This window comes from Pantherophis guttatus, chromosome 1 (assembly GCF_059756535.1).
Source record: "Pantherophis guttatus breed Tessera chromosome 1, ASM5975653v1, whole genome shotgun sequence".
In the NCBI taxonomy this organism is placed as follows: domain Eukaryota; kingdom Metazoa; phylum Chordata; class Lepidosauria; order Squamata; family Colubridae; genus Pantherophis; species Pantherophis guttatus.
Genome location: NC_142063.1, coordinates 306,903,298 through 306,923,843, shown reverse-complemented (window position 1 = coordinate 306,923,843; position 20,546 = coordinate 306,903,298). Strand labels below are relative to the sequence as shown.

Below are 20,546 nucleotides of genomic sequence, written 5' to 3'. Positions count from 1 at the left end.
GGTTAATTTTAAAGTATTGTTTAGGCTTTTGACCGAAAAAAAAAAGTATAACTTCAAGTATATTTATTGGAGATCATCACAGTTCGTTGCATTTCATTTAGGATATTTGAGCCTGGCATATGCAGACAGCTAGAAGGTAAAAACCAAAGATTTAAAAAGATATGATTGGCAAACAATTTGTGTTCCTCAGCAAGGTTGTGATTAAAATGGAATTATTAGTCAGATTTCTAGAAAGTCAGAAATTGAATATTTTATTGCTTCAGTAATATCTGTTTTTGACATCTGAACCAATGTAAAATTGACTGGATCAGGAGAAAAGAAAAATAAAAACAGAAATTCAGGGTCTACTCTCTCTATTTCACCACATACATTTGGACATTAGTCTTATCTACAGCCAAGGCAACAGTTTCAATTATGGGACTTCGGTCTTAACTTCATAGCTTCTTATCCTAAATTGTATCCCAAATCACAAGTATTTAGTAACGTTAAAATGGCTGCAGCTTTCATTCTTATGGAAAGTATGTTGTAAATATACTTTTACCCATGGTAATCTTTTTTAAATGACATTTTTCACAGTGCACATAAATGCACAGATTATCAAAAGGCTGAAGATTGATGCAATCTTATATCTAAATATTTTCCTCCTTAATGTACAGATAGCATACTTCAAAATACAGTAAAACATAGAGTTAACAGATACACATTTAGTAGACTGGATGCAGTTTTTTGAGGGCACTTTACCTCCAAATCAAAGACAAAAACTACTGTGGGTAAAGCAGCTTGGAAAATGATTGGACCTAGATTGGCTTTGGTAAAGGAATGTAGAGATCATCTTGGAAGAAAGGAACCCTAAAAGGAGTGAAACAGCAACTCAGTTCCAGCAAAGTGGAAAGCATGTGACAGAAAAATAGCTCTGCCTTGATTCTGTCTTGTATAAGGTGGGGCAGACAAACATTCAATATTCTGTTGTTATAACTTATCACAATAAAGTAACGTTCCTGGAATTATTATGGTATCTGTTTCACTTAAACTTTTTCAAAATCAGTCAAGGTTGGCTAATCCTATGTACCTTCTATTAGGATGATTTATCCAAACAGCATTTTGTCATTATTAATGACATTGTGCAGTCACTAATGTCACCAATAAGCTCAAATTTAACTCAAGGCTGACAGCCCCAAAGAACCTTTTACTGATTCATGACACCCAAATTCACACATTCCATTTAGCTAATCCATTGTTGTTCTCACTAGGAGAAAGGCCCTAAGATGAAGTGATCTTTGAGTCCTACATTGCTGCCCATCTTCTACTTCTGGATCAAAGTAGAGGAAGAACAGTATAGAGAGAAATAACAATTGGTACGTGTATCAAAAATAAATTGAATGCAAGCCTTGTGCCAATTCAGTTTAAGCCAAGGAAGCTTTTTCTGTTCTCATCTCACCAAAGGAACATTTCTACATCTCAAAACTAGTTAAGCATCTAAATCACATGTGAACAAGAAAATCAGCAACCATTGTCTTGCTTTTTTCTTTATAAACAGTCAAGTTAATGAACAATCTGTAACATTGTAGCCTCTTTAATATTAAAGCCTCTTTAATATTTAATAATAAATAGTTAATAGACTAAGCCTCTTTCATTACTGTGACATTTGAACACAGACATTATATTGCTTAGAACAGGAAACTTGAGAGCACCTTACCCAGAAATTACATCAACACCACCTGTGTTCAAATTTGCATATCTTTTAAAAAATCAGTATTTTGCTGTAAACAGTATATGGAGAACAGAAATTGCAAGTCCCTAATAATGACAATGCTATTTGCATAAACAATCCCAACAAAAGGTAGGATTAGCCAACCTTGACTGATTTTGAAAAAGCTTAAGTGACTTTGGACCTCATAGGATCACCAGGAAACTGCACAGCTGCTAGTTTAGACTGGGATTTTTTAAAAAAAGTCTAAAGACTGAACACCATAGCAATCACTCTCATTGCAAGAAAATTACATGGGCATGTCCATGCAGTCATTAAGGAACAGGACTCAATATTTCTCAATTTTAGCAACTTGAAGATGTGTAAACTTCCATTCCCAGAATTGCCCAACTAGCATTCTGAAAGTTGAAGTCCACGCATCTTAAAGTTGCAAAGGTTGAGAAACTGTGTCCTAAACTATAAGTACAGGAAGAGAAAATGTTTAATGGATGGCAAATGAGAGGGGCATGTGGCCATTACAATGATTGTCATAACCTTTCACCAGTCTTGCAATTCAAGATATTATTTCACCCAACATTATTCAAACTTCTGTTTAGGAACAGTATCATTGTTTTCCAAAATGTCTTACACAACATGGGCTTAGTAGTATGAATTATTGAAGAATCCGTTGTTCCAATAGGCAATGTGTTTTTCTCCCCTAATCATAAAATGTGCCTTTTGGTTTTCCTATATAAGAGGAATAAAGTAGACATGGCAAAATTTAGGATGGGTTCACGTAGCACACTAACCTAAAGCCAAATAGCTTAGTGCAGTGATGGCTAACCTTTTTGCCATCACGTGCCAAAAGAGGAGGGAGCACGGGGGGGCTTGTGCACGCGCATGTGCCTAAACCCATAATTCAATGCCCACCGCACGCATGTGCGCACGACCCCCCCCCCACGCACCCCATTTGGGGCTTAGCAGGCCTCCCTGAAGCCTCCAGAGGTCAGAAATTGCCCATTTCCCAACTTCCGATAGGACCATAAGGCCCATTTTTCACCCTCTCCAGGCTCCAGAGGCTTTCCTGGAGCCTGGGGAAGGCAAAAACGGCCTTCCCCACCCTCTGGAGGCCAAAAACACCCTTCCAGAGCCTCCATGCGATCCCTGTACTTACCTGGCATCCAAAACGGGCCATGTGGAGACTCCTGGGAGGAGAGGGGTGGAGTGGGCCAGCCAAAAATCAGCTGACCAGCATGTGCATGCATGCTGGAGCTGAGCTAGGGCAACGGCTCGTGTGCCTGCAGATATGGCTCCGCGTGCCACCTGTGACACGCGTGCCATTTGTTCGCCATCACGGGCTTAGTGCATCATATTTAAAGCCAGACAGTTTATAAACTATGATTTGCTGCTGAGCATTTTCTGCAAATCTGTCCAGTTACAGGTTACTCACTATACCATAATCAGACAATCATGATTTAGTACAACTAACTATGGTTTATAAAGAGGACCAACTTTGCATCTCATTAGTAACCTCTCCAAATTTTAATAGGCATCAACAGAGGAAAACAGATTTAGGGAAATAAAAAGCTGCCTTGCCAACCATCAGCATTTTATATGTAGCCACTTAGTAATACAGCATCAACAGCAGGTGCACTTCCACAAGTTGTGACACATGACTTTTGGTTAAACTGCAGAACACAACTATTCAGGTGCACCTTTGCTTGCAACAAGCAGAGGCTGATTTTGTGGCTTAAAAGATGTTAGCAGCTAGACACTGTTTTAGGGTTTTAATTCTTCAGCACTCCTTGCTAATTTTCAATTTAAGCTGATACTTCTTTTTTAAAAATGCTTCGTAGACAAGTATTTGAAAAAAAAATTAGTTGTAAGTACAGTAGTAACTTGGTACATATTGTTAATTACTTCCAGGTGCAATGAGTACCAAAAGCAATTTTCCCCATAAGGAATAATGTAGTGAGTCACAAGGCAGCCAACATGACATGTTCTAGCTTGTGTTGAGTATCAAACAAATAATGTTCACATCAAAATGCATTGAGTACCAAATTCTATGAATTTCAAAGCAGTTGAGTACCAAGGAACCACTGTAAATATGTTAAATTAGCCATCTTCCAAAATTGGTACTATCTAGTAAATTGGGGAGCTATAACCCACTACATCGGGAAGATACTCATTGGGAAAAGTTAATTACTTATAAAGAGCCTTGATTGTGTTGTATCACATACTTATATCTTCCTTTTCTCCCTTAAATATATTGTCCTAACACTCCTTTAATAAATCGTGAATTAACAAACCACAATGAAAAATGTCTATGGAGATTCTCAGTCATCCAGGTCATGGTTGTCCCAAAGGTGCTTTTTCAAGAGGCAACTGGACTTTCTGGTTTTTCTTGTTTTTTTTCAGAACTGAAGAAGCTTCTTGGATGAGAAGTGAAACGTCTTTAAAAAAACAACCACCAGAAAGTCCAGTTACCTCTTGAAAAAGCACCTTTGGGACACAATGAAAAATCTTTTTCATTTCACCACGTCACTTGAAACCAGGCAAGCAACAACTTGTAACTGATTGGCAATTTCAAGAAACTAAGCAAGATTGTTATTATGTATAACTGCTGCAAGATTATTATTTGCACAAAAATGAACTTTGAAATACCCACAACAGAAGAATGGTTGCTGAAGATGACAAAATTAACTGAGATGACAAACTTGACTTGTTTGGTTAATGGAAGGACAATATCTACATTTATTAGTACTGGAAACTTGCTATGGACTTTTTACTGGGGAAAAAATGAACTTGTGATTTATGGGTTTAAGAAAGAATAGACTACTGAAAGAATGTATGTTACAACCATACAGTAAAATATAAACATACTTATAATTATTGTTAAGACCAGAAGTTGCTTCTATATAACTTTTTTCTATTTATTTCTTTGCACTTTTTCGCTTATTACTTTTCTTTCAAAAAGTTTATTACATTTTTTTTTTAAATTAAACACACACATATATACACACACTACAATCTCACAATCCTGAGACTTTATGTTTATAGCATTCACCTCCCCTGTGAACCTTTATTTAGCAAGTGAAGGAAAACTACTGGCTGCTGTACTTTAATTTCTTCTTTTGGCCCCGGTCAAATATGCTCAAAATGGTGGGAATATTGGTTGGGCTCCATCTGGCAGGTCACACATTATCTATTTTTGCTATCAATGTCATATATTTTGAGACCAAACTAAACTCAAATATTTACAGTTATATTTAATTCTATGTATTTCAATTATTTTTATAAGCCATGGTCTGTGAAATAAATGATTCATTTCACTTCACACATCACACTAAGCCAAAACTAAAGAAACCACATTACGATTAAGCGAGAAATTTGAGTAGAGTTAAGATTGGAAACTTTTAGGTTCTTGTCTCACCTATATCTAGCAAAAGAATGTGAAAGAAATACATGCAAATATGAATATATCACAAAACAGAAATAATCTTTGGATATTGGCTTTCATGGAAACAAAGTTTTATTTTTAACAGTACACTCAATCCTTTTAGAAACTTGAGAGGCCAAGAGTTTATATTGCATATTTATTTAATATCCAATAGAGTGCTAAATCTCCCATTCAAGTTTCCAACTCCACAACTTCCTCATGCTTTTCTTTCCCAAGGCTTCGGTTTCTGAGTCATCTGAGATGGTGTTGGACTCCCATTCGTGGCAGAGATATTTAGCTTCTGGAGTCCAGGGATGTCCTGTCCACTTTGGACCAGATGAAGGATTTCTGAAAACGACACAGAGGTATCTGGAGCAGGAGGTGGGTCGGCAGGGCTATTCTGTCCCTCTTCCTCGCTTCCTGCCCTGGGAAATCCACCTGCGGACTCAGCTACAGCAGATTCCATTCTTCGGAAAGCTAATCCACAACACTGATCACCCGGTCATTAGTGGAAAGGAGGCAACCTCAGGCGCGTCCCTAAACACGGGGGGAGAGAGGGAAGAATCACCTTTGCCCGCACCTGTCCTCCCACCCTCAGCCCTGAGAATGAACAGCCAGCCGCCTGTGAAAAAGCTTATTATTCCCAAGTAGTCCCTCCCGGGCTCTGTCGTTGAATCACTCCTTCATTTTGGAGGGTCATATACATTTAGCAATCCTGGGCGGATTTTCCCGTAATTCGTGGGAAACGGAGCGGAGGACTCGGCCTGCCACCTTCTTTGTGATCGCTTTTGTTTGGGGCTTCCAAAGAGCGACAGCTCCCCGGACTTTCAGGCTGGACATGCTGGTACCATTTCCTTCAGGGACCGCTACCCCCACCCCGTGTTGTGAATGGTGTGTTTACTGCATAGTGTGGGTGCGCTTCCCCACCCCCACCCCTCCCCGTGTCGTGATAGTGTATTTACTGCAAAGCAGCGCTTCCTAAAAGCCCGGGAACTTCAAAGAGCCAGAGAAGCCGTCCTGTTCCCCTACAGATCCACGCATCGGCCAGATCTTCCCCGTCCAGTCTGCCCAAAAGCAACGCCCCCTCCCCCTTCCTCCGCCTTACCCATTTCAGAAAGAGGCTCCGGGAAAAAAGGACCTTCGATGCCAAACCATTTTCCCCCAAAGCGAAATCCCGCCCGCTTTACGAAATCCTTCTGGTTTCCCGGAAGTTACAATGAAGGCGGCCAGGAGGGGGAATGAGGACAGCCCGTACCAAGATCGATTTGTTAGCGGGGAAATACCACAGCTTGCAACTGGGCGCTATTCGATTCCCGGGCCTCTTTCGTTAACGAGAAATAAGGATTTCTTTCCTCTGAAGGCCTATGACACTGGGAAGAAATCGAAGGGTATTTGGCCAACCTTTGAAAGATATACTAAACTAGGGGTCACCAGCCTTTTGGACCTCAGGGACCACTAAATTCATAATTTTAAATCCCGCAGACCACTAATATGAATTTTTTAAAAAGATAAATAGTATTTAGCGCAATATAAAAATTCAAATAATGTTTCTGCGGACCACCAAAATTTTCTCGCGGACCACTAATGGTCCATGGACCACTGGTTGGTGACCACTGTACTAAATGACTGCGGGAGGGCCACCCGGATTTTTGCCAGCCCAGGTCTGATATTCATAAGTTTAACTCAGTGTTTTTCAAACTTGGCAATTCTAAGAAGTATGGATTTCAATTCCCAGAATTCCCCAGCCAGCATTGGGAGTTGAAGTCCACACATTTTAAAAGTTGTCAGGTTTGAAAAAAAATGCTGAGTTTAACCCTAATTTACACTTCATATGAATTTCCAGAGAGGTTGTTTGGTGTGAAAAGGCAAGTGGGATGAGTCCTGCTTAGAACTTGGATGAGAAAGCAAGAAATACTATCAAAGTTGCAGGTTTTTAAAAAATGCAAAAACAAAAACAAAAACCAGAAGGCAGCAGTGGAAAACTACTTTCATATTTGCCCAGATGGTTGATTTATATTACAGCTCACATCAGTTATCTCTAAACTACAGTTCACAGATATATTCAATTTGGATTATTTGTAAATTTGCTTTATAACTTTTGTACTCTTTATGTTTTAATTCTAAATATCCCAGAGTCACAAATGTGGAATGGACAGCTATATAAAATGAATAAATAATTCATGAAGTCACAAGTAGCACAGCTGACTTGGCTTTACTTTTAACTGAGTTACTTCTTTGCAAAAGCCACCAAGAATATTGTAGCATTTCAAAGATTAATATATTAATGGACCACAGACTACACTATTAAATGTCTTGACAATAGTAACACAGGAGAATTAAATTGACAGCCATTGTTGAAAATGGATTGGTCAAGGACAGAATTACCTAAGAAATTACCATTAACAAATCTGGTCACTTTTTAGCATTCCCTGTATTTATGACTCTCACCAATAAAGTCTACATATTGCCTATTTCAAGACAATGTTCCTTGAAACTAAAGACATTGAGTCTGACTCAAGAAAGTTTGTTAGTTTTAAAGAGTTATAAAACCTGCTCCACTTGTCTTCCTTATTTCTCCCAATAGATTTTAACGTGTTCTAAAACTTGTGAGAGATGCTAATTACGCTTTGCCTTTTAAAAAAATCTGGGGGTGTGAGTATATATGGTACTGTGGACTTTGAAGAAGCAAGATAGGTATTGATTGAAAAGTATTGATGCTTTTGAATTTGGGTGTTGGAGAAGATTCCTGAGAATACGTGGACAGCCAAGAAAACAAAGTAATAGATCACTGAATAAATTAACCCCAAGTTCTTACTTGCGGCACAAATGACCAGGCTCAAATTATCCTACTTTGGATATATTATGCAGATATCTAGCTCTCTAGAAAAGACTCTAATGCTAGGAAAGGAGGAAAGAAAGAAGAGGATGACTAGCAGCCAGCTGGATGGATCAATTTACAGTGATGACAAATACACAGTAGGAAAACCAGGCTAGGGACAAATTGTCATGGAGAAAATCCATCTGTGTGATCACTAAGAATAAAAAATGGCTTGATGGTACATTGACAGTCAATATATATGCTGTCCAGGGACAGTTTGACATGTTAAAACCAATAAATAAATGTGAGGGGGACATGTACAGGTGTTCATATCATCTCTTCATGCTTCAGATAGTTACTTTTTAATACTGGTGCAAAATTGCCATTGCCACTGTTTGTGGCAATGGCAATACAAAGAGAAGCCATTTTGAAAATAGTAAAAAGGAGAGTGACTTAAGCAAAAACCTTGTGGTTTTTGCCAAGCAGCTGTGCAGCTGTTACCAATGGGAAAGGAAAACGGTGGTCAGAAAGAACTTCAGTTGAGTTTGTCAGTTACAAACACACATTTTCAGAAGCATCCTTGTTCCTTGAAATGATGTTGTGGGCTTTCCAAGTGAATTTGGCCTGGAGGCCATTTGGACATCTCTTGATCATTGCAGTTCTCCAGCTTCTGACATGTGAGTAAAATTTTCAGAACTTCTTTGGAAAAAAAGAAAAACAATTGGAAAAACATAGGTGAGTTACATAAATAAGAGAATGGTGTTGGAAGACCTGTAAAATTCTGTGAATGGAGAAAAGTGACCGCACAAGGAGATGGAAAGGAACTATATTTTTATGGAAAGAGAGATAAATCCCAGTGAACCTCAAAAAACAACAATTATCTTAATAATGCACTATTATTTCTGTAGGGGAAAACAGTCTTCTAAACTAATTTTGTGCATGCATCTTTCTAATAAACCATTTCTTTGGATAACAGGTCACCACTCCTTAGGTCTATTTTCAACTCTGACACCACCACTCTATCTGGAAATAAATGGTGAAAGAAAGACCCTGTTTGTATGTTTGGTGAATGACTTCTCAGAGAAGTCACTGGGAGTCATTTGGTTTTCCAATGGAAATGGGAGCATGTTGGACTCTTATACTTACGGCATTTTCAAGGAAGAAGATGGCTCTTTCAGCACAATCGCACACATTTCCATACCCAGCAAAGAATTTGAATCATGGAATATTGTTATTTGCTCGGTTGCACAAAATCAAAACTCAAGAATATGGAACACTACTTCTCTACAAATCTCTGGTATTTATCAAAGGGGGAGAGAAATATTTAAGTGTAAAAAGTTACATTAAATTATATTATGGCAATTATTCATAAATTGGATTAATTCTGATTTAATAATTGTTTATTAAATAAAACAGAGTTGGCTACTTTAGCCTGTCATGCTGAGTCATAAAATTATTGCTTACAAGTGCGCCTGAATTCACAAAACAAGCAAAAACCAAATACACTGGGGCTTTGCTTCTCAAAATAAAGTAAATTAATTTGTGCATGCTGGCCCCATGTAAATAAATAACAATTTTATTAGGGTTGGCCAGGCCAGAAATAGATATATCAGTTATCTCTAATAACTGAAGTGGGTGCTTAAAAGTTTGTGAAGTCTTCTGAATTTTCAATATTTTTGCATAAATATTATGTAAAACACAATCTATTCTCCACAGAAGTCCTAAAACCTAGATGAAGAGAACTCTGTTAACAATCAATCTGTTCATTAACTTTACTAAAGACATGAATTACTTGGAAGCTTTAACAATTCAAGAAAATAATGTTTCATACTTCCTTTTTTTTCCCAGAGGAGCAACATATGGATGATCTATGTCTGTATGAAAGTCAAGGAGGTAAACACAGAATATTTCCTTATTTTCCAAGTAGTCAGTTTCCAGAGGGGAGTTACTTTGCTTCATTTGATCATTTTTTTTAATGGGCCATTCATTTGATCATTGTTATTGTGATCTATCTTTTCTCAGACAACAGAAAGGCTGCTCTTGTAGAGCATTCAGAAACTTCCCAACTGGTGGAAATGTGGCTGCAAGAGTAATAAATGGTGCAAACTACATGGCACAAGTGGCACCACTACTCCATGAGCTGCACTACCTGCCAGTGTGTTTCTGGGTGTAATTCAAGGTGCTTATCACCTTTAAAGCCCTATGTAGCTTGATACTGGGTTACTTGAGTGACTGTACTTATTTGTACTTATTGAGTGGATGTTTAATCATTTTAATGTTTTTTTAATTGTTTTATAATTTTAAAATTGTAAGCTGCCCGGAATCACTTGGTTGAGTTGGGAGGCTATGGAAATTGAATAAATAAATAAATAATTCCAAATAAAACCAATTGAGGAGGTTTAACTAATTCACAGAATGTTATCAGAATGTTACATGTCTTAATACTATATTTTTATTTACATGATTTCTATGTGACAAAAATAGCTGAAGCAGATTAAAATAATATTGATGATTTTTCAACCAACAGAGCAAATGACTTGTAAAACTGTAGTGACACACATTCAGTTTACTGTACAGTAATACTTCCTAGTTCTGAATTTGTAGTTTAAAGTAAGTTCAAAGAAATAGCTAATAAAAGCACCGAATGTTTCATTTGAGAACATCAGGACCAAAAATGTCTGAGTATGCTACAAATATTGCTCAATAATATGGTTCTTGTTTGCTTTTTATTGTAGTGGAGGAACAGATGTTGTCTACTGAAATTCTGCATAATCGCACACAAGAAGTACATCTTCTGGCCATCAGAACTTTGCTGTTCAAGTTCCTAATGTTTAATGTACTGATGACCTGCTGCATCCTTTACAAAAGATAAGCAAAACTGTAGTGCATTGTTACTATAAACTCAAATTATTTTAAAAAATTGAAAAGAACTGCTAATACTATTTTTAAAATGCATGAAATGCTTCAAGGAATCTGGATCAGACTGCTTCAAATAGCAATGAACTGAAATTGGACATCTGTTTATCAGATATGCTATGAATGTAGCACAAGGTAGATTACAACACCCTTGAGATCACTTCCAATCCTATCGTTTTGTGATGTCCATTCAGAATTCCACAATCATAAGAAAGTATCTAGTCATTAATTCCCAAGTTCCAGCAACTGGATGATGAAGGCAATCTTTGACAAAACTTTCAATCACTGAGAACTCTGCATTTCATGGCCTCAAGACACATTGGACTGATTCCATGTTGGAATTAATGCAATGTAAGAATTTAAAATGTGCTGCCTTAATCATTTATTAAATAATTTATGATTCATTAAAGCATCATATTTTTTTCAGGCTTGTGTGGAAGTTTGAAAAAAGATGAACACACACACACATTAAAGCAGTGTTTCTCAATCTCAGCAACTCTAAGATGTATGGACTTCAACTCCCAGAATTTCCCAGCCAGCATCCCCCTTTCTCCATTCTGTGGGTCCCTTAGTCCCCTGGGGTAGAGATGGTTGCTTTGTTCATTGGTGCTTTTTTTTCTCTCAATAAAGGCTTTGATGTCCTTGCTTGAGGTGTTTTTCTTTTCATGAGCCATTTTGCAGGGAGCATCCTAAAAATTGGGGAAATGGAGAAGGAAATGAAATCCTTTTTAGTTCTCCCACTGGCATCTTATCTTCTGCCTATTATGCACCTGTAGGAGAAGGAAGGAAAACAGGTTGCTAGAAAGTATCCTTAGATTAGAGTACTGTAAACATGGAGATTATTGAAAGGAAACAGGTGGAAGGAAAAATGACAAAACAGGTAGTGGCAACTGGAACGAGAGGAGCAAATTTTTGTGTGGATCAGGACTTGGCACACTGCTAGGTTTTTTTTTTCCTTCTTTCCATTTTCCTCCCTTACCCTCACTATTGTCTCTCCTGCCAACAGGGAAGGAGCTAAGTCTAAATATTAAGACTCCTTTCTAACATTATCTTAGTGCAATAGTGCAGTAGTTTATGAAATGCCAGGCATTTCCTGGAGAAAGTGCATGAAATTCCATATTCCCAACTGCTGTGACCCAGTTACTATGACTGCATGCTGCCAGATACAGTGGCAAAGATAAGTAGGTCGACAACTATTTGTTATCATTTGTATTGTAATATGACAAATGAAGAGTTACAAAAATGAACTGAGGGCAGGCATCTCCAGATTAGGAAACCTAAAGTTTACACATGTGGTAACTGTAGAATAGTAACCTATTTAATTGTGGCATAGGGAAATTCCAGTTTTAGTGCTACAACCTTATGGAACAACTCTTTTGACTTTTAGTTTTCCTCAACATCCAAAATACTTTTACACAACACAATGGATCCAAAAACAGCTAATCACATTTTAATTTAGCAGACTGCAGATCCAGTCAATATGATTAGATTAAAATTTAGTGTTTTATACAAAGGCAGTAAATTTGATTAATTAAATCAATGATGGCTAGATTAATTATGAGTATGCATCTTGTGCAAATATAGCTACATGCCTATAACGGGAGAGCCCCCTACATCTTTCTAAATGACCTCAGCTTTAATTTCCACTAACTCCAGCCAGCATTGTCAGTGATGAATGAAAGAGCAGCTGTAATTCAGGAACATATGAAGGGCCACAGGTTACCTATTATCAGGTTTGTCTATGGAGACTCTCAGTCATCCAGGTCATGGTTGTCCCAAGAGCCTTGGTGGTGCAGCAGACTAAAGCACTGTTAAGTAACACCAGCTGCCTGCAATTACTGTAAGTTCAATTCTCACCAGGCTCAAGTTGACTCAGCCTTCCATCCTTTCGAGGTAGGTAAATTGAGGACCCAGTTGTGGGGGCAATAAGCTGACTTTGTATAAATATACAAAAGTATGAAGGCTATTGCTTAACGCATTGTAAGCCACCCTGTCTCCGGAAAAGGGCGGCATATAAATCAAACCAATAAATAAATAAATAAAAGTGCTTTTTCAAGAGGCAACTTGACTTTCTGGTTTTTCTTTGAAGACGTTTCACTTCTCATCCAAGAAGCTTCTTCAGTTCACCTTATTATTGTACAAACCTGATAATGTGGTTTGTATAAGGACTTTATAAAGTTCTTGAACTTAATAACATACAAAATGTTTGGTTACCTTTTGAGTTAACATCAAGTGATAATATGCTCAGCCTTAGCAGCAAAATGTCTGGAGCCTCTTTCCAAATAGAGTGCCTGCCAGATATGTTCAACTACAACTCCCAGAATCCTCATTTAGTTCCATTATAATTTTTTTAGGCCAAAATCTAGTTAGAAGCACGAAGCAAGGGAAGGCCCATCTATCCCACATCTTCTTTATTGCTATTTTGAATAAAAGGGAAACCTGAATAATATAAAAAAAGCACACCGAACTTCACTACTGTACAGCACTATATCATTCAACATGCCCTGGACCCAATCACGTAAAAGCACTTCACCCCCCCCCGCCTCCACCACCCATTCATTCCGTCTTTTGTAACGAATGGGGTGAGCGTAACAAACAGGGACCGATTCAGACCGACCAATCAGAGAGTAACGAGGGCAGCACTTCGAGGGTAGAAGGAGGAGGACAAAGCACGCTTATTGGTGAAATGAGAGCGCTATGTGAGTCTTTGATTGGCTGGCAAGCGAAGCAATCCGAGCCGTCCGTTGGAACGTGCCACGACTGTGGCCGCAATTGGTTGGTATAGCTGGTTGTTATAGTTACATTGCAAGAGGAGGATCCCGGAAGCGGAGGGAGGGTTGTGAGTATTAGTTCGTGCGGCTGTTGTGCCTGTGGCGGCGAGGCAACCTTAAGGTCGAGGTCCTCGATGGCTTCGCGGGTTCCGGGCGTCGGTGCTTTATTGGTCTTACTGCTGGTTCCGGCTGGGCTGGGGGGAGCCGTCGCTGAAGACAGCGACTGGGTTAAATTACCCAATAAATGCGAAGGTGAGCTTCGATTCAGGAGTACGGAGTGAGGGGCGCTGATGGGATCTGGAAGGAGTGGGTGAAAAGTCTCAAATCTGTAGCGGCAGTTATTTAACAAGGCAAACTCTTGTCTAGTAAGGTCCAGCTAGGAGGATGATACAAATGCATCATAAAACAGTTATATATATAATATAATAATATATATATATGGATGGAGCACCGGTCTTGTCTTATTTTTGTCGAAAATTACAGTATTTATTACGTCCTAGTCTTTAAAATGCTACATTGCTCTGAAGGTGAAACAATGTTTGGATATTTTATGATGTTTGTGTGTCTATATTTTTCTTGACTGTACACCGCCTTGAGTCCTACGGGAGAAAGGCGGTATAGAAATATAATAAATAAATAAATAAGTAAGTAAGTAAGTAAATAATAAAAAATAGTAATATATTTATCTCCTGCAGCACTTAGATCAATACTTTTTCCTAATTGCTAGGTATTTTTAAGTTGTAATCATGAGAGTGACATATAGTGAGATAGTACAATAATTTACAGGATGGGGCAGGCAACAAAATAGGCAGTAGGGAATAATTGTGTTTAAAAACTCCTAATATAAGGACATGTTTATATACTTCAAATGTATTATTATTATTACATTTGTTTACTGCCCATCTCTCCACAAGGCAACTAATGTAATCATTAATGTAATGGCATTAGTGCTATAAAGTTATTTTGGAGGTGTAAAAGAAATGATTTTAATCTGGGAATGATGGGATAACATCCTCATCATGTTTTTTTATATTGCAGCTTATTAGCTGCTTGGAGTGTTTAAGAGTAGGCCGGATATAAATGTTGGTAAATAAAATAAATTCTGTGACACGACTTTCTTACTATAGTGAATGATAGCCATTAAATGGTGGTTTTTCAAAGGAGGCTGGGGGTTTTATTTTAAAAATTTATGGTATTAATAGAATGGAAAAAGGAACTGAAAAAATGTCACTAAAATGGGGCCAGGTGAGTAAAAAAGAAAAGAGGAACAGAAAGAAATATGAGCCCATAGTTGTGAGTTTTTAAGGTTTCTGAAGTAGGTAGCATTATAGTGTAAAGAAAGCAAACTGGATTTAGACTGAGAAAATGAGTTCAGCAAAGCTAGTTGTGTGGGCTTATTGGAACAGAGAATGTATATTTTATTTTATTATGTAAAATTTTCTGTTGTTGTCCAATTGCAAAAGTGTGGCTCTGGTATAAAGAGTTTAGTACTATGTGTATGTGAATTTTCATTATATCCATACATAGCGAATCATTAAGTTTTGCAAATAGAGTAGTGAGACTGCTGTACTGCTTTCCAGTATGTTCATTGCCATAAGATGGTGGAATATTGAGCAACATTTGTAATATAGCGGATCAGCAGTCACAATTACCATTACTAATTGTTTTGAGTTTTGACTATATTTAGTTTGCAAGTATGTTGCTTTGGAACTGAAGACTTCCTTCGATGAAACTGGCAAGACCAAGGAGGTGATTGACACAAAATATGGCTTTCTGGATGGCAAGGGATCCAAAATCAAGTACACAAAATCGTAAGTGGAACAAGGTTGTTGAGAAATGCAACAGGTTTTTGTTTTGGCTAGTCCCTTAAGATTCACAGAGGAATCCTGAGAATGGATTGAGGTATAAGCAAAATGCTAAAACATGAATTGTGAAGTAAAGTGCCATAGCATTGGCAGACAAAAAACTTGGAGGTAGCAAATGGATGATTAAACTGGTCATTTGTCTTCCATAATTAAAGCAACCTGAGTTTTCATTTTCATAGTTGAAATAGTGGACATCCAGAAATATCGTTTAATTTCCCAGCATTCTTTTCTGTCTGCAGGGACATTCGATTTATCGAGGTGACAGAAAACATCTGTAAGAGGCTTTTGGAGTACAATTTGCACAAAGAAAGATCAGGAAGCAACAGATTTGCAAAGGTTTGTAACTTAGAATTCTTCTAGCATTTATTGCATAATTTTTACAAGCATTAACTTGCATTACTTGTTCCTCACTTTCCTTTGACGTTGGCTGCCTTGATGTTTTCAAAGTATTTTTTATTCACTCTATTTTAGGGTATATCTGAGACTTTTGCAACTCTTCATAACTTGGTGCACAAAGGAGTAAAAGTAGTGATGGACATTCCATATGATTTATGGAATGAAACCTCTGCAGAAGTGGCTGATCTTAAGAAACAGGTATGATGGTTGAAGGACCTTTATTTTTATACTGTTATTATTTTTTTAAAAAGTTCTTATATACTCACCCAGTTCCACATGATGTTAGGTAACTTTGCCTGAGGTTTTCCCTTTCTTTGAATTTACTATTTTTAGCCTTCCAGGGCTGCAGGAACATGGAGTGGGTAGGACCTACCTCTTTTCCAGTTTGGAGGACTGAGGCTTTAATTCACAGAAGAATGGATGCGGCTGAATGTGTTTATATACCTTAAGTCATTTCTAAAAAATATATCATCAATAATTGCTATTCTGCCTCAAAATTTCAATGTGATGTAATCCGGGGAGGCTCTGAGGGGCTCCAAAAAGAAGTTTCTAAATGGTCAGTTACTTTTAAAAAATATAATGAAGCATCTCATTAGCTAAAATTTATGTTAATCTGAATATTTACAAAAGAATTTACAGAAATTTACAGAGGGAGACTGCTGAAGCTTCAGTGATTTACTAGGTCTTTACTTTTAATTCTGCCAATCGCCATTTGGGAAAAAAATGTAAATTATATTTCTAAAGACTGGAGGCCTTCTGAGTATATGGGGGGGTGGCTTATCATAAACGGAAGAAGTTCTCCTTTCAAGTAATCTTACGCAACAAAAGCAGTGAAAAATGGGAATAAGATGTTACTGTACCATATCTCTTGCCTCAAAATGCTTTCCTAACATAGCTGAGCTATCTGTTGCCTAGACTCTGTTTTTTAGGAGCCAGAAGAGCAATTCTGAGGCGTTATTCTAAAACATAGATGCTGTCTAAAATGATCCTGTCATATGTGGACATCTGTATATATCAAATAGTGGAGGAGGGGTATTGACAGATTATTTAAGTGAAAAAAGAAGACAATTTTTGAGGTGCTTAGGTTCCAAAACCCTAACCCTTTGCATCTTTATTGGCATTAGCATTCATTTTTAGATTCAGCTTTACAAAAAAAAAGGAGATAAAAAATGTTAATCTAGAATTCTAAAAATACTGAAAATGTTACTTCTCTACTCCTTTCTCTTCTGTTATTTTTGGTCTGTTTCTATTATTCTTCAGTGACAGGATTCTGTGGCACCTGGAGAGTTATTTTATAACAAATGAAATTACCTACAGGATGTGAAAAGATGTGATGTGAAACTTTGGGTTTGTAGCTTTCTCTGAAGAGTTGTACTGTAATGATTATGGTTTCCCTCTCACTTTGTCTGCTAGTGCGAGACAATGGTGGAAGAATATGAAGATGTGATTGAAGATTGGTATAAAAACCATCAACAAGAAGACATTTCCCAGTTTCTATGTGCAAATCATGTGTTGAAAGGAAAGGATGCCAGTAAGTTTCCCTTTCATGGAATTGATTAATGCGGGTAGCTGGGATTTAGGGATGCTTGTGCAACACAACCCCGTCTCTCCCCGCCCCCCAGATGGGAAACATGTTTTTCTGTGCAGTGTCAAGCTCTGCATTTGGGGCAGGATGAAAGACATAAAAATAGATGGGAAGAATAATCCATTTAATTCCATGGATAGCTCCCTCTTTCTTTCAGAAAAGGGAACCAAATTGGTAACAACATACTTTCTCCCAAAAAAATTATGCTGAGTTCAGCCTTTAAAACAACTTGAGTAGCCAAATCTGCCTAGGCCCATCATAGGAACCCCTTTCTTTAACTTAATGGAAGTGTTCTGGTTAGGAAACAAGAACTATCAGAGAAAGTGTGGCTTATTTAGTTTTAGTTTAATTCTTTTTTTTAATAATCTATTTTTAAAATTCATAAACTGATTAAAATAAACCATGATTTATATAGGGGTGCGATTCCAATTCTTTGGCACATTAGAATGGTTCTAAGATTTGGCTGGCCACTAGAGTTCTAGTGTTTGTGAATCAGATTAATTAGAATAAATTAATGAATTTCCTTTTATAGACCTTTATGAAAACATATATTAAAAAAAATTATTACCCTTAAAACCAAGACTGTCACTGAGAACTGCTTCCCATTTTTGTTGCTAAGGAAAAAGAGGTATATAATTAAATTTTAATTTAATTTAACAATTCTTACTTTAAAATTACTTTATGTCTGAGAAGGATGGAATTGAAAGCCAATTTTATTCATAGGCAGATTTCATTAATTAAAAGGAAGAGGTGACTTAATCAGGGTGTAATTTTAATAGTTTCAGTTGTAGATAAATGCAAAGTTTTGCTATGCTTAGTATTAACCTTTGATCTATTTACCAGAATTGACAGCATTTGCAGGTCCTGTCTTTCCTAAATGTCACATCTTCACAATAGTTCTGTGAAATATTAACCTGGAATCAACTCAGCAGTCCCTGGTCTCGGGAACTAGTAATTTAAACTGAATGGAAATTGTGAAGGTTGAGAGAGAAAGAAAAATAGTGATGTTTAAATCAGGATAGTGGGAAGTGGCAGTTTGATGATATCTTAGGAACTGTTCTTGTCCTTTTTCTAGGCTGTCTGGCAGAAACGTGGACTGGGAAAAAAGGAGACATGGCAAATGCAGGGCAGAAGACCAAGAAAAAGGAAGGCAAGGCAAAAAAGCCTTCAAAAAATAAAAAACGCTCCAAGGCTGATCAAGAAAGAGAAAACTCGCAACCAAGCACATTAGAGTCACCTGATCAGACTGAAAAGGAAGATGATGATGATGATCAGAAGCTGGCTTCACTTTCACACAATCCAGATGAACTGTAGGATCTTCAGACTCGCGTTCCAGCCACACTTGTCTTGTGGGTTTGCAAGCTTGTATTTGGACTACGGAGAATTGCGGTGGCCATGGGGGTTGCAAGAAGATCCATATTGTTGTGAAGGGGAAGTGAAGAAATGGGCAATGATCATAGTCACCTGAAACTGAATTCTTCAGTGTTACTACACCTCAGCAAAGGCAAGGTACAGGAAGCCAGCTTGTTACTTGCATTCCTTGGCGAACAGTCAAATTAGAAGTGCTGTGGACAATGCAGTTGAGCTGCTGACTATAGTCTATGTGACTTGTCTTTGGAAACTGAGTTTGCTGCCCTCATTAATTCCCTATCCCATCGCTTTTGACTTGCCGGACAACATTGATGAAAAAAGAGAAATGAAAAGGAAAGCATAAATGAAAACACTCTGAACCTGTGGCAGTTCATTTTCCTGCCTTATTCCTGGATTTGGCTGTAATTGGACAGGTCTCTAACTTGTACATTCTATTAGGGGGTGAAAATCATTTACTGCTGTCCTTCCTTATTAAACAGAACACGGTTCATTTGAGAGGAAGTGAGAATGAAGGTTCTGTCAGGATAAAGGGCATTGAGTTTCTCTTCTGTTTCTTTTTTTAAAGTTCTTACAGTAAGGAATCAATTCTGCAGTCATTTCAATAAGAGGAGCATATACAGATATCTTTGTTGATGCTTCCAATCCCCAAAATTAGTTTCTGGACATACCAGTCATGCTTACCATTTTCCGAAGTTTTTTTTTTTTTTAATAAAAATGTAGGATATTTTTTGCATAATTTGTGTTTCATTTAGTTTCTGCGCTGACCTTCCATATCTGTTCCAGAGAATGCACCTATTATCTCTGTTCGGTGTTCAGAGTGATGTAACACTGTTTCTTCAAGGGATTGAAAGGAATGAGATAGCTAAGGACCTCCAGGTGCAAAGTGGTCAACTAAAGTTTATTTTCAGACTGAGGTCACATGCTTGTTTCATGTATGAATCATTTATGAGTTCTGCTATTAATCTTTGGACAAAACGTATTTGCGGAGTTGCTGAAAAGTATTAAAATAAAGGTGGTGTCCTGTAAGAGGAGCAGTTGTCTCTGACTTGTTTCACACATTATACTAGGTCATAAAGTGATTTGTATATCACTGTTTGTGACTTAGAATGTTGTGACTATTGTTTGTTTAATATTTATAAGCACACATGATTTAGCACAATGTGTGAATCCAGCCAATGTCTGCAAATTTTATTATGGAATTCCTTTGCCATGAATTAAAAAGAATTGTGGCATGTCAGAGTGGAGTGAGCAAATGGATAACCACTTCTTTAAGCCAGGAATGAACACCTGGATGTAGCTATCTGGCCTTTCATTTTGTACTCAAACCATTCTTCATATTCTTCGAGTAGGACAAAGCTGGAATGTGTCTTGCTTACAAGATATAACAGAAGAGGATGAGCAAAATACAGTTTGCAAATTTTGCAAACTTGCCTTTCATTTCAGGCCTTTTCTCACAAGAAAAGACAGCCAGCCTTTACTTTAAGATTTTCAAAATACCCTAGCTAGACTTTGCTGCAATTCAGAACATTCCCTTTTAAAATGAATTCCCTTTTCTTTAGGAACAGCTGCTATATATGAGCTGCAAAATCCGGACCATCTTTAGATGGTGGCAAAGATACAAAAGCTTGTAACATTTTGCTGCATTGTTAATCATCTGGATTTTTGCAGCCCACATCTGGTAGTCCTATATTTACAGGA

The 20,546-nt window shown here is 37.5% G+C and overlaps 2 protein-coding genes and 2 long non-coding RNA genes across 7 annotated transcripts; 2 read left to right on the top strand and 2 right to left on the bottom strand.

Annotated features, from left to right (window-relative positions):
- Positions 1-5,196: 5,196 nt before the first annotated feature.
- LOC148116926 (uncharacterized) lies at positions 5,197-6,453 on the bottom strand. Its single transcript, XR_015731557.1, has 2 exons — positions 6,232-6,453; positions 5,197-5,663 (listed from the first exon to the last, which is right to left on the bottom strand). It is a non-coding gene; the product is annotated as an uncharacterized LOC148116926 (long non-coding RNA).
- On the top strand, positions 6,355-11,505 carry PTCRA (pre T cell antigen receptor alpha). Of its 3 annotated transcripts, none has more exons than XM_060692540.2 (4): positions 6,355-7,204; positions 8,921-9,241; positions 9,793-9,837; positions 10,680-11,505. In XM_060692540.2, exons 1-4 carry the CDS (start codon positions 7,129-7,131, stop codon positions 10,814-10,816), a joined length of 579 nt encoding a protein of 192 aa, XP_060548523.2. In that variant the 5' UTR covers positions 6,355-7,128; the 3' UTR covers positions 10,817-11,505. The 3 variants fall into 3 exon arrangements, with proteins under 3 accessions (XP_060548523.2, XP_034283449.2, XP_087739380.1); XM_034427558.3 differs by lacking the exon at positions 6,355-7,204 and adding an exon at positions 8,347-8,621; XM_087883254.1 differs by lacking the exon at positions 6,355-7,204 and having other exon boundaries at positions 8,634-9,241.
- Positions 11,226-13,373, bottom strand: LOC117671588 (uncharacterized). Of its 2 annotated transcripts, none has more exons than XR_009622791.2 (2): positions 13,075-13,373; positions 11,226-11,630 (listed from the first exon to the last, which is right to left on the bottom strand). It is a non-coding gene; the product is annotated as an uncharacterized LOC117671588 (long non-coding RNA). The 2 variants fall into 2 exon arrangements; XR_004592947.3 differs by having other exon boundaries at positions 11,226-11,549.
- Positions 13,374-13,606: 233 nt separating this feature from the next.
- On the top strand, positions 13,607-19,581 carry CNPY3 (canopy FGF signaling regulator 3). The gene is made up of 6 exons (XM_034427561.2): positions 13,607-13,883; positions 15,319-15,442; positions 15,736-15,832; positions 15,968-16,090; positions 17,306-17,423; positions 18,553-19,581. Exons 1-6 carry the CDS (start codon positions 13,766-13,768, stop codon positions 18,789-18,791), a joined length of 819 nt encoding a protein of 272 aa, XP_034283452.1. The 5' UTR covers positions 13,607-13,765; the 3' UTR covers positions 18,792-19,581.
- The last annotated feature ends 965 nt before the right edge of the window (positions 19,582-20,546 follow it).